This window comes from Calliphora vicina, chromosome 1 (genome assembly GCF_958450345.1).
Source record: "Calliphora vicina chromosome 1, idCalVici1.1, whole genome shotgun sequence".
In the NCBI taxonomy this organism is placed as follows: Eukaryota; Metazoa; Arthropoda; class Insecta; order Diptera; family Calliphoridae; genus Calliphora; species Calliphora vicina.
The window spans coordinates 96,855,646-96,870,425 of record NC_088780.1 but is presented as its reverse complement, the minus strand read 5'-3'; the positions used below and the strand labels follow the sequence as shown (position 1 = coordinate 96,870,425).

At 32.5% G+C, this 14,780-nt stretch overlaps 1 protein-coding gene across 1 annotated transcript; it reads left to right on the top strand.

The window, feature by feature from the left end:
• The first annotated feature begins 467 nt into the window (after positions 1-467).
• LOC135963374 (prolyl 4-hydroxylase subunit alpha-2-like) lies at positions 468-10,375 on the top strand. The gene is made up of 9 exons (XM_065515203.1): positions 468-851; positions 922-1,073; positions 5,697-5,847; positions 5,913-6,103; positions 6,170-6,297; positions 9,292-9,747; positions 9,829-9,882; positions 10,021-10,186; positions 10,260-10,375. Exons 1-9 carry the CDS (start codon positions 649-651, stop codon positions 10,316-10,318), a joined length of 1,560 nt encoding a protein of 519 aa, XP_065371275.1. The 5' UTR covers positions 468-648; the 3' UTR covers positions 10,319-10,375.
• Positions 10,376-14,780: the final 4,405 nt, after the last annotated feature.

The window sequence follows — 14,780 nt, the reverse complement described above, 5'->3', positions numbered from 1 at the left end:
CGTAAGTGACTTCGACAATCTCTTCAAAAGTAATTTTCACAAATATTTGTATGCTAAAAAATGCATTTGGCATTGACATACATTTTTCAAACAAACTTATAAACAATCACCGCATAAACCAAGTAATTACTATTTAATATTTAGTTTTAATTTTGTTTAAACTCCGCCTCTGTTAATTTTAATTACAACCGAAACTAGAGTGTGAAGTAACAACTGAAAATAAGTGATAAAAACGATAATTGTTATCTGGCCGAAATAAAGCAGAAAAAAAGCATTTATACATTAAACACAAGCACATACTTTTTTTTTCTTAACAGCAATATTTTCAAAAGAAATGTTAACTGAACAAATAATATTGTATTAAAAAAATAAAAACGACAATGGTAACAACTACAACAGCAACTCGAGTACCAATAATACATATATTGTACTAAAACAGTATAAACAAAATTAAAAGAAAAAAACAGAAATTTTTTAACTAAAGAAAAAAGTTAAGGGGGTAGTGCAAATTTACCACTACGCCTGAGTAGTTTAAGAAAGTACGCGAGTGCAACACCACGTCTAAATTGTGTTGAAAGAAAAACGAAATTATTTTATAATAATTTGAAACCAAAAAAAATATAAAAAAAATAATAATAAACACGAAACATGCGTTTAAAAAGTTTCTCGTTATTCGCAATAATATTATTGTTTAAATTATTGCTGTTAGTTTCTAGTCACAGTGATAATGAAAAGAGTTTATCCACATCCATATCCGGTATGGTACAGCTGCTGGAAACGGAAATGCAATTAATCGATAGTGTTGAAAAATATGCCGCTGTATTGCAAAAGAAAGTGGATGCTTTAAAAAAGTGAGAAATAAATAAATAAAATATAATTAACGTTTAGTGTTTAACAATTCAAATGATCTCAATTTTAAAGTTTAGTGCAAGAATTAAAAGCAGAAAATGAAAAATCTGCTAATAAACGCGAGGAGTATCTATTCAATCCCCTAAATGGATTTTCTCTCATCAGACGCATGCACAACGATTGGCCTAAAATCGAATTGTTTATGAGAGAACCAGTGGGTGAAGGTAAGTAAATATTTGTTTAACCAATGAGAAATAGATTCATATGTGAAAATCGAGGAGTCATTTTTTTTGTAATGAAAAACTGTGAACTAAATCATTGATTGAAATTTTACCATTCCATTATTAACAAATATGGTTTTTATAAAGAGGACAATCAGAAATGTGCAATAAAAGTGTTTTTTTGCTCATCTATATATATAAACAAGTAATAAGTGATTTTTGGAAGTGGGCCTTATATGGGGGCTATGACCAGTTATGGACCGATCACCATGAAATTAGGTCGTGTGATTTATGTCTATATTAAAGTTAACTATGTCGAATTTTGTGTATACCAACATTTTTAAGTGATTTATGCACGTTAAAGTGATATTCGGAAGCGGGTCTATATGGGAGCTATGACTAATTATGGACCGATCGTAACAAAATTTGGTGACATGAATTTTGTGTATATAAAACTTATTTGGAGCGGAATTTTTGGAGATACATATATAAATTAAACATTTTTGACCGATAAAGTCCAATTTCGGGAGGACATTTGTATGGGGGCTAGGTGAAATAATAAACCGATTTCAGCCAGTTTCAATAGGCTTGGTCTTTGAGCCAAAAAAATGATATGTACCAAATTTCATCGAAATATCTTCAAAATTGCGACCTGTACTCTGGGCACAAGGTTTACATGGACAGCCAGCCAGCCGACCAGACGGACGGACAGATTCTAAGTCGATCGGTATACTTTAAGGTAGGTGTTAGACTAATATTTTTGGGCGTTACAAACATCTACACATACGCATTATACCCTCCCCACTATGGTGGTGTAGGGTATAAAAAGAAATGGTCCATGTATGTAATGATATCACGTGAGAACGGCAGGAGCGATGTGGCTGATTTTTATACCCACACCACCATAGTGGGGAGGGTATTATGCGTTTGTGCAGATGTTTGTAACGCCCAAAAATATTAGTCTAACACCCACCTTAAAGTATACCGATCGACTTAGAATCACTTTCTGAGTCGATTAAACGATGTCCGTCCGTCCGTCCGTCTGGTTGGCTGGCCGGCTGGCTGGCTGGCTGTCCATGTAAACCTTGTGCGCAGAGTACAGGTCGCAATTTTGAAGATATTTCGATAAAATTTGGTACATATTACTTTTTCGGCCCAAGGACCAAGCCTATTGAAACTGGCTGAAATCGGTCCATTATTTCACCTAGCCCCCATACAAATGTCCCCTCGAAATTGGACTTTATTGGTCATAAATGTTTAATTTATCTATGTATCTATACAAATTTCGCTCCAAATAAGTTTTATATATGCAAAATTCATGTCACCAAATTTTGTTACGATCGGTCCATAATTAGTCATAGCTCCCATATAGACCCGCTTCCGAAAATCACTTTAACGTGCTTAAATCACTTAATAATGTTGGTATACACACAAAATTCAACATAAAAAACTTTCATATAGACATAAATCACACGACCTAATTTTATGGTGACCGGTCCATAATTGGTCATAGCTCCCATATAAGGCCCACTTCCGAAAATCACTCATGAATATAAATTATTGATATTTTAAAAGAACAATATTTTTACTCATTTACTTGGTGTAGGGTATTATATGGTCGGGCTTGACCGACCATACTTTCTTACTTGTTTTTTATTCGATTCGAAATTTTCAGGAAATGGTTTGTAAAGAAAAAAAAATTCAGAAATTCCGGGTAAATGCTACCGGGCGAAGCCGGCCGGTCAACTAGTCTTCTTTTTCTTCTTCTTCTTCGTATATATAAAAATTAAATGGTCCATGTATGTAATGGCATCACGTGAGAACGGCTGGAGCGATTTAGCTGATTTTTTTATATTCGATTCCAAATTTTCAGGAGATGGTTTGAAAAAAAATTCAAAAATCCAAATATTTTAATTTTTAATATATTGCCTTCTTTTCCCTTCTCACTTTTCTAAATAAGAGAAGTTTTTTGGAAAACTTGAAGAACTAACATTTGTAAATAGCTACCGGGCGAAGCCGGAGTGGTCATCTAGTTAAATATATTTAAAATATACAGCTCTAAGACATACAGTCAGTAGGTCACAAACGAATAAAAATATTGTGTATAAGAAGTACGTGCGATGGGTGAAACTATGACTGACAATGTGTCTACAAATCCAAAAACAATTAAATTTCTACATTGGAAATAATTCCTAGAGATTTCGAATTATTGCACTGAAATACAAACCGGTTAAAATCACCATATGCAGATATCGTTATGAGGTCACGATTATATTAGTACAAAACTAGTCGAGAGTGTGACTTTACAAGTAACCGGTCAATTTAATAATGGGGCTGTTAATTGCCACATTTGTTTAAATGTCAACATCCTGTTCAGTTGAAGTCACAATACTTTTTCACATAGACACGTGACTCTAAAGAATCCAAATAATTCGGACGTTTACGGCAAACGTAACCAAGAATAAGTTCTTTAAATCTTGTTGGATATTCTCGTTGAGTGCTTTCGGAGTGGCTTGTTCACATAGATACGTGACTTCAAAAAACTCCCAAGAAAACATTTTTAAATGAGAAAAAAGTACCTTTTGTTCTGCGGCTTCTCATATATAAAAATGGATGTTTGTATGTGTGTATGTTCCGAATGAACTCAAAAACGGCTGGACCGATTTTGATGAAATTTTCAGGAAATCTTTAGAATGCCTAGTGGGTAACACTTTAAAGTCAGATTTTTGATTTTCGGTCTGTGATAAACAATTTAGTTTACTCTTTCATATTAGGTGCATGAATAAGATTTCCATATGAAATCTATTAAAAAAAATAAATTTTTGAATAACTCTCCGCATATCACTTTTAATAAAAAACGGTTTTATTCAATTAAAATTTGTTTTCGAAAGGGCATCTGTCTAGAGCCGCAGAAACGGAAAGAGAACGAAAATCATTGCTTCAGAAAATGAGTCGCAGTGCATCTTCATCGAGAGCTGCAGAGACACCTCAACAGCATATCGAAAGACTAGAAGCCAATCGCTCCCGAATGGCTCAATCAAGATAAATAATCGATTTAAAGTTGCCGGCATTTTAATACAATAATTGCTTACATTGCAGCGTTTTGAAGTTCCCCAACGAACCCCGGGAATGTGCTGTTGGAACGTTAAAGTTATTCTGCCACCAATTACTGAGCCACCTGAGCTGATTCTAAGTTACATTTCCAGCGCCAATCCTATTTTCAAACACGTCCTTCAAAATATCCAAAAGTGCAGCTCATGCTTTCAAATGACTTCGGTTTCTGCCCACCTTTATAGTTCAAGGCCAAATGTACCACAGAATTGGATCATTGCTCCCGCTTCCCAAAGATGATGCGAAGTTCTTCAAATTTATTTCACTGGAAATGAAGCTACAGAAGCCGAACGCTATCGACGAACATGCGTGTACATTTGCAGCAAGACCCTTCTGCCGATACATTCTCAAAACAATTGTTGGACATCGGAAATGGAAAAATTCCAATTGAACCCGCCACAAATGAGATTTTGTTCCCCAACTTCTGCCAAATGCAAATGAATATTCAAGCTGTTGTCGACAAGGTATTTCAAAGTCTTACAACCAACTAAAAAAATTCGGATTGGCTATGGGAACGTGCAATTTTGGCACCAAAAAATTATGATGTTAGAAGCTCAATGACCAATTTCAATTGAAACTGCCTGGCGAAACAATAAAATACAAATCGATTGACACAGTAATGAACGAAGAACAAGCCGTCAATTATCCTACTGAATTTTTGAGTTCGTTGGAATGCCAGCACATGTATAAATATTGAAGGTGGGATCACCGACTTTGTCCGACACTGTATATTAAAATGGTGATATTCAGAGAAGTATTCGTACCGTCATGTACTGTGGCTAGAACCACAAATATTAGCTAGCATTCCACAAGTCTCCTATTTCCCTCACTGACATCTCAGTTGGGTATACATATTCTCATAATTACTCACAATATGCAGTTAACTTTATTAATATTCACGCTTCGCGGTCCTAGGTTTCTATAATGCTGTTACATCTTGTGAACAAGTTTATTTGGTCCCTCTACATCACAAATCCGAAGATTTGCTGTCGTATTTCCACAACTGCATGGACATTTTGTCGTATTCAGATCGTTTTCGACAATCGTTATAAAACGACTTGTTTTCGAATAGGACGACGAATTTCATAAGATTTAATAGTGGAATACATGTAAATATGGTGGATTTGTAATATATGTACCATGAAATGAATGACGAGTTAATTGGGTTGTGCATCCTTTCCACTCTAAATTGCATTGCCGCAGCTATATATAATGTTAGTGAAGTAGATCAAGTCCAGTGGACGAGCCATTCCAATGATGTTGTATAACACTATGGGTTTTTAGAATGAAATGCCCTAGTAACAACAAATCTAGTTTTCTTTCCGGCTTTGATTTATTTGATGGCTCTCCAATATATAAAGAGTAAAAATCGAGAAATTTTAAAATTATTCACATTTACAGCAGTTTTTTATAAACAAATGTGTAAATAAATAAACCCAGCTCCGGTTTTCACAATGAATCTGTTATCTTTTACTCCATATACTCTAAATTTATTTCAAACGCACTTTCCTCTAGTTCATATTGATGTTATACGCAACTATCGACCAGAAATGCCAACAGCCACTGATTTAGAGGAAGCCTCTGAAGCCTTAAACCGCCTGCAAACAGTTTATGATTTAAAGGCGGCCGATCTAGTGCAGGGTATATTAAATGGCAAACAACACGAGTAAGTTCTTAAAACTTTATTTCTAATATAAGCTGATTTATTCACATTTAAGTTTTTTCTCGTAGCGCCAAATTAAAATCAATTGATTCCTATTTTATGGGGCATTATTTGTTAAGTAAACAACTTTATTATCCCGCCGGTTTTTGGCTGTATTCATCCATTATGAATTATGAGGAGGAAAATGATTTCAATAGAATTACCGATTTTGGCAAAGAGAAACCTTTGGAATTATATGCGGAAACTTTAATATTGCAGAGTAGGTTTTAATTATTTTAAGAAATTTTAATTTTAATCTCTCATTTCTTTTATTCACTAAATCTAGATCGCCCCAAAGATGCTTTAAGTTCTATTACCCAGGCTTCTGATTTGCTGCCATTGGATGCTCGTCTATTGAATCGTAAAAATCAAATACAACAATTGGCCAATATTTTTGATGGTCCGGCGATGCATGTATGTGTAAAATATTGTTTTCAGAAATTTATTACTTCATTGTTTGTGATTTATATATTTTCAACAAGAACGTTAGGAACTCCTATTAGCATTCTTAATGCTGTTCTTCAAAGTTGCAAAATAGTATCCATTTACTCTATAGCGGGCTTTCCCCATTACTCAGCATCATTTTCAATTAGTTCGAAGTAGTTTGGTAGTAGCTGATATAGAGTATTTATTACACATCTGTTTCAGCTCTTAATGCCCATTTACATCATCGCTTTTTACGACATGTATTTGAAGCAGTAACAAAAGTAAATAAATTCGAATACTTTAGTGCAATGGTTTTATAAAATCGTTTAAAACTGACAGTAACCCAATTAAATCGTAACAGAAAAAATTTCATTGGCACTAACTGTTCCATGATGATTCGGTTTGGTGGAGTGCCTTGGGGCTGAAGCATCACCAAGGCAGACTGGAACATATCATGAGAATGACGGTGATTATGATAACGGCAGTTCTAAGGACGATCACGTTCAAAGTCCTGTTTAATATTCATGACTAATTATCTCAGACATTTCAATAATGTATAATACCACAACCACTCATCTATCTATTGAAATTTTTTGCACATAAAAGTGCAATATTTTTGAAGGACTGATTTTTAAAGTGGCATAATTTTGAATCTAATTGAGATATTGACTTGAAATTTTTTCTGTAGGACCAAAAATTAATGTATTTTAACAAAAAAATTAGTTCAGAATAAATGTGGATCAAATTGTTCCTAATATTTCAAATCCTGTTCAAATTTTGATACAAATTTTAGTTTTAGAAACTCAATAAATATGTAATATGAAATAAAATCTTTATTTTTTTAATTAAAAAACTGAATGAAATTTTCAACCATAGAGAAGGTAGAGCGGAAACTAGAAAAAAACTCAAAAAATTACTCAAAATAATCACACATACGAGTGTTGTTTTTGTTTTCACATAGTTTTTTCTACCAATACATTGTCACCACTTAGGTTTTTGACAACTGAGTTAGGTCTTTGACAGGAGAGTTTCCGCTCTATGTATATTCTCTATATTTTCAACGTTTTTTCAATTTGTCATTCTAAATAACAAAGTGTAAAAAAAAACTTGTCAAAAGGGAATCCCGTAATTCCTAAAATTTATAGCGAAAATCCCAAAAATGTTATTTTTTACAATTTTGCTCATACGGTCCACATTTCCTTCGGGCCTGGGAAAATACATTGAGAATAAATAGGGAACACATCAAGGTTTCCAAATCAGCTGTTCGTTTTCTGATCCCAGCTTTGGGATTCTAGAACGTGTGGCCCAAATTTTAAAATTTTTATAAAAAATAGGTCAAATTCCGAAGGCCGTAGGGGCGACATGTTCTTAACATAGGACATGTTTTTTATACCAAAATTTTCTTCGTAAAGATACCTTACAGAAAAACATAAAATTGTTATATGTTCTTAAAGCAAGTTTTTTTTTTAATAAAAAAATGATTTAAGTCACCTTTTCGCCCAAAAAACATAAAAAATTTAGTAAGGTTTTCATTAGATCCCTATAGAATGTGCATATAATATCAAAAATTTTATATGAATGCCGGGTAACTCTTGAGGAGATAGCGAGAAATTTATCAGTCTGGAACTAGCGAAGGAAATCTGGAAATAGCTAAATCTATACGATAAGAAAGCGATTTGTAGTCAATTTGGCGTAAAAGACAAGACTCACGGTACACACACTACTAGCCTACTAGTTCCGTACAATGAATTTGCAGAACCTTTAACAACGAGCAGGATACAACGGAATACATTATCAGTTACTGCCCAGTCTATGGCGATTTAGAATTGGAACTCAATGAACGCTCGCTAATTAGAAATGTTTCTCAACTGTCGATTTGGGAATGATATAAATGTTAATTAACTCGACCGGTTTGTAATACAAGATGTAAGGCGATCTTTGAATTTTGATGTATGTTGACGGTAGTAAATTTTGAATAAGCAGCTGTCGAATCGCCCTAACGTTTTTGTTAATAACTGCTACTTTAAGTCCTGACGATCAATGATTTATTATATTCGTTAAATTTAGAAAGAAGTCTCCAATGAAAAGTTTACTCATTACTGCCCAATGAAAGTGTTTGCTGAAATGAACATTCATTTCCATTCTCATATCCACTTTCTGAGTTCCTTTTTGAACTCCCAGGGAGGTTTAGTAATATTAAGGATGAATATTGGCCTCGAAGACCGTAGTGTGGCTGGGAAGGTGAAATTATTTTCCATACTCTTGGAACTCAATGTAAAAACATAGAATCCTTCTCTCATTCGCTTTCAAGATCTTGGCAAAAATATTGTTGGATTTAAATTAAAATATGCAATGCATGATGGGTGACATATAGGTATAACAATTAGGTGATTTTAAGTTACACCTATCTTCTCATTAATAGCATTTGAAAACAGTTCACAGTCTCTATTTCGAGATTAAGTAGTTTTTCATACTTGTAACAATAGGTGTGTTCACGTACTTTACAGTAACTTTATTTTAGAGAGTAAAAATAAATTACTCTCAATTTGAAAAATTACAAAAAAGTACTTGAACAACAATTTGTAATAATAAATTGTATTTCATTATAAATCAATTCAAAACGTTTGTTTTGTGTTCTTTTACATCTTTTCTTTGCAAGCTTGAAAATTATATTAATTTTCAACTTTTTAGTTTTGTTTATATTTGCTACCATATGTTTTAAACATATTTTTATGTTGATATTTTTTACTGGACAAAAAATATCATGTTCTCTATCTACAAACTGTCACTTTTAACACTCTCTTGCTCTCTCGTTACAAGTTTTTAAAATTAAACGAACGGAATTCCGTTATTTCCACTAATAATTTGTACAAATTATTACAAATTATCAAGTACGCGAACACTACTAATATTTCCTTCCTATTTATTATTCATTCAATATTTATCACAACTCTCTTACTCTTCTCATACAAATTCACATAGTTCCCTACACCACATGTATACAACTACGAACGTGGCTGTCGTGGAGAATTCTCCAATCAAACATCCAAAATGTATTGTCTCTACAACACAACCACAACGCCATTTTTACGATTGGCACCCATAAAAATGGAGATAATACATTTGGAACCCTACATGGTGCTCTTCCACGATGTGATATCCGATGAAGAAATCGAACATTTGAAAAATTTAGCTCGACCCAATTTGAAACGTGCCACAGTGTATAATGATGAAAAGGCTCGTTCATTGGTGGTGAACACAAGAACATCGAAGTTTTCATGGTTCCAAGACAACACAGATGAAATAACGAAACGCATCAATAAACGAATAATTGATATGACCGGATTCGATATTGTTGGTTCGGAAATGTTGCAAGTAATGAATTATGGTCTGGGTGGTCATTACGATAAGCACTTTGATTTCTTTAATGTGACTGCGGTAAGTTGAAAGGTTTTGAAGTTATATTTGAAGTAATCAGAAATTTCATAATTTTAAATAAAAATTAATGAACAATTTTAGGATACTGCCGTGGTGGCCAAAGAAGGTGATCGTATATCTACAGTATTATTTTATGTAAGCTTTAAAGAGAATTATTAAATATATTTTGTATATGTATTTAAAAAAAATATTGGTAGATTAACATATATTTTTATGGTTTTTGTCTTAAGATTTCTTGAGAGTAATTGTATTCATTTTTAAAATATCCTTTAGCTAACTGATGTAGAACAAGGTGGCGCCACAGTTTTTCCCAACATAAAGACCGCCGTGTTTCCCCGCAAGGGTTCTGCTGTCATGTGGTACAATCTCGATAATAAATTGGAGGGTGATTACCTGACTTTACATGCAGCTTGTCCTGTTATAGTGGGTTCCAAGTGGGGTAAGTTTCAAGGATTTTATATGTTTTACTAAATCTTTACATATCATTCATATATTTTTTTTAATTTTTACAGTTTGCAACAAATGGATTCGTGCCAAAGCTCAAACATTTAGAAGACCGTGTTATAAATAGTATTAGTTTTTATTTTAAATTGTAGCAAATAAAATATTTATTAAAAGAAAAGAAAAATAGCTAAGTTTATTTTATTTAAACATTCTAAATTTAATAAATAAATAAATAATTACTTACTCCTAAAAACTAGTGATAGGTTTTCCTGAATATATTATGATTTAGTCGAATGTTAAAGTTGCTAGCAATTTATTTGTGTAATGTTTAACATTAACTTACTTTATAATTTAACTATTTATGTTAATTTCATTATTTTATTTTGAAATTAATAGAAACATGCACGCTGCGGTTTTTATTTTATTTATTGCTAACTTTAATAATTATATTTCAATTTTCCTCATACAAACATAAGCTAGTGAGAAATGTTAGATACGTTCGACCATATTGATACCCTAAACAAGACTTAACGGAAAACATAATAAAAAATTAGAATTCTGGAAATTTTGGCCATAGAGTTCCCATTTGGTTCCGGTCTACACAATCAGAATCAAAATATGGTAGAAATTAATCTCGTGAAAATTTGTTTGTGGCTCATCCATAATCACATCTACATATATATTTTTAAAGCTCTATATTAGAACTACTTATAAAAACATGCTTGTGTCTTTTGTAGTAAGCGAGTTATAAGCATTTGAAAACAAAATGTTTGGTTCGGTTTTTCCTTCAATATCGGCCACAATTTATAATCGGTTGCGTTAAAAATTCCTGTTAGTTAAACAGTAAATATGAAAGTAATACGATTCCATAACAATGACAAATTATTTTTATGGGCCTCCAAAGATTCTGATAAACACTATGCAACAAATGAAGACATTTTGAAAAACACACGATCATGACAGCATACGTTCGACTCTACTACCAAAGGGTAGTAAAACCCTATACTCAGTTTGTCCATTTTGGTGACCAATTTTTTTTTATGGGCTCCCAAAAATTCTGAAAATCAGTGGACCCTCAAAAAATGGTGTCATCAGTTTATGGCCAACAGCTAATTCAGACTTGGTGGCACTGCTTAACTATATATGTCAATAATATAGCTAAGAGTTCACCAGACTAATTTTGTTTAATTTTTTTGCCAAAAGATAGCTTTTTCGTGTTTTTTTTTTTGACAAAAATATAGTTAGACATTTTTTTAGAATAACTTCCAGGGACTCCTAACAATATTTAGCAAAATTGCAGCTACGGTAAAGCTGAACAACTCTTGTGAACTCACAAAGATCACTTTGTACCTTAAAATTTATATTTATATTTTTACTATTTTTTGACGCGAAAACAAAGAATTTTTTTTTTAAAAAAAGCGAAGAATATCCAATCCAATCTTGATCACGCATGACCGGCTTGATGCAATATTTTTTAAAAAAATGTAAGCCCATATCTAAACAACGAAAAAAAGATAGAGCTAAATTGAAGAAAAATTAAATCTAAATATCTCTTGAAATGAAAGAGATAAACTGCACATGTAAGCGTATTTAGACCTTCTCAAGGACTATTTATATTTTAAATTTCAGCTTATTTGGATCATAAATTGATTTTTATTAAAAAAGTGAGACTTTGTGGGACCACTCACTGATCACAATTCCGTCTACGAAGCTGATCAACTGTAAATTAACTCAAAAACACCTCATCCTAGTAAATAATACAGCACAACATATTAATGTGGGCTTGATCATACTATTTTAACAAAACAAATCGTTATTTTAGCGTCAAAAATTAAAAACAAACATTTTTAAGGTACAAAGTGATATTTATGAGCTCTTTAGAGGGCTCATATTTAGAGGGCCTAGCTAGACACGTTCAGATAGCATTGATATGTTCACAAGAGTAGGTCAACTTTACCGTAGCAGCTACTTTGCTAATATTAGGAGTCCCTGTATATTACTAAAGAAGTGAAAAAAAATGTTTCTTACCATATTTTTTTTTCAAAAAAACGACAACTTTAGATTTACTATCAAACAGTAAGTAGCTAATTTTATTGCGATATATTGAAAAGATAACTTTTTATTGAATATTTTGTGATATCACCAATTTCACTATTTCTGACTAAATATGTAGTATTTATACCCTGCACCACCATAGTGGGGAGTGTATTATGCGTTTGTGCAGATGTTTGTAACGCCCAAAAATATTAGTCTAACACCCACCTTAAAGTATACCGATCGACTTAGAATCACTTTCTGAGTCGATTAAACGATGTCCGTCCGTCCGTCCGTCCGTCTGGTCGGCTGGCTGGCTGGCTGTCCATGTAAACCTTGTGCGCAGAGTACAGGTCGCAATTTTGAAGATATTTCGATCAAATTTGGTACAATTATTTTTTCGGCACAAGACCAAGCCTATTGAAACTGGCTGAAATCGGTCCCATACAAATGTCCTTCCGAAATTGGACTTTATCGGTCATAAATGTTTAATTTATAAATGTTTCTCCACAAATTGAGCTCCAAATAAGTTTTATATATACAAAATTCATGTCACCAAATTTTGTTACGATCGGTCCTAGCTCCCATATAGACCCGCTTCCGAAAATCACTTTAACATGCATAAATCGCTTAAAAATGCTGGTATACTCACAAAATTCAACACAGTAAACTTTCATATAGACACAAATCACACGACCTAATTTCGTGGTGATCGGTGCATAATTGGTCATAGCCCCCATATAAAGCCCACTTCCGAAAATCACTCAAAAATACAAATTATTGAAATTTTAAAAGAAAAATGTTTTTATTCTTTTACTTAGTGTAGGGTATTATATGGTCGGGCTTGACCGACCATACTTTCTTACTTGTTTTTAAATATTTTTCACAGACTTTCCATAACTTTAAATCTATTGTTTAATTAAATTACACCCAGTTTATAATATTGTAATGTTTAGTAATGTCACATCATTTTACATTTGTTTAACTTTCCGACGATACCAAACACAAATATCGGTTGTGATTTTAGTGTTTTGCAACAAGTATTAAAAAAAGCTAAGTCAAAAAAAGCAATTCATGGAATATATTTACAATTGCATAAATTTGCAATATCAAATGCGCAAGTTTGTGAATAGGGCTATTGTATTAAAATTGGACATAGCATTAAATAGTTACGCATTAACGATGTGTAATAAATCAACAGAAAATCGAGGACAATTCTTAGTAGTTTCTAGATTTTCAATTCAATAAAGTCCACCATTGTTTGCTAATAAAAAAAAACTGAACTGAACCGAACCGAACTACAATAGCTACGTGACTAGTTATTTCAACATGTCCATGACCTAAGGAGTGACCATTTTTGCTTATAATGAGCCTGTCCGATAGTTGGTCCAAAGTAGTCAACGCATTGGATTTACATAATGGTTACATAGCGTCAGTTATTTTACTAGCTATCTAACTGGTTACTTGATCAGCTACATAACTAGTTATTTTAACATGTACGGGTGCTAATTGACCACAAATAGTCATCCAAAAAGACATATCATAGACAGTCCAGTAAAAGATTGAATGTAAACAAACATTCCTCCGACAACTCTTTTAAAATAACTATTTTATAAAGTGCAGTACAAAATAAACGTTTAAAGTGACATCACTATAGGTTTCTAAGAGACACTAAAGTGACCATTGACTTCGCGCTATGTTACATTGTATATCAGTATACTTAAGCAAAAACAAAAATAAACTGTATGAGAATTATATCAACACAATTTGTATAAAACCAGTTTGTACGAATTACCCACAAAACGTTTAAAATAACTGCACTCTAAATTACTTAGAGACACTTAAGTGGCAATTACCTTCACGCTAGATTACTTGGGATGTATAAAGTAACCATTTGTCTTCTATATGCACTACAAAGAGCACATACGTGTCAAATGACCCAAAATATATATGGAGTCAGCCAAGTGACAATTACTGTCTATAAGGGATACATTGACAATTTGCTTTACTGCTGGGTAACTAATATTCCTCATAACCGAATACATTAATTTGGCTACGTTGCAATGACATAACATGACAATTTTTTGATATGTCGTACATAACAAAATGTTTATGTAGTAGGGTATTCAAATAATCGGGTTTCTGGTTTAATCGGTTAATCGAGCAAATAATTAAACGGGGTTTAGATTTAATCGGTTAATAATCGGTTAATTTTAAATTATTCGATTAACCGAATAATTTCTATTTAAATGTTAAACTGAAACTAAATCACGAATTTTGTGTACTTATTGAAGTATTTTATTAATAAAAAGAAGAAAAACATAAAAAATAAACAAAACATAACAATTCAACCAAAAAGTAAATAATTTTCTTTAGTTTTAATAAAACTCGACTTGGAAAAAACTCTCGCGCTGATTGTAGATGTTGGAGAAATCGAAAGTAAGACGTGATAAAGAATATCCAATTTGTCAGTTATTTTTTTAGTTTTTTTCGAAGCATATAAAATCCTCCATTATACCATTGGAGTCCTTTTGGACTTATAGATTTTAAATGCT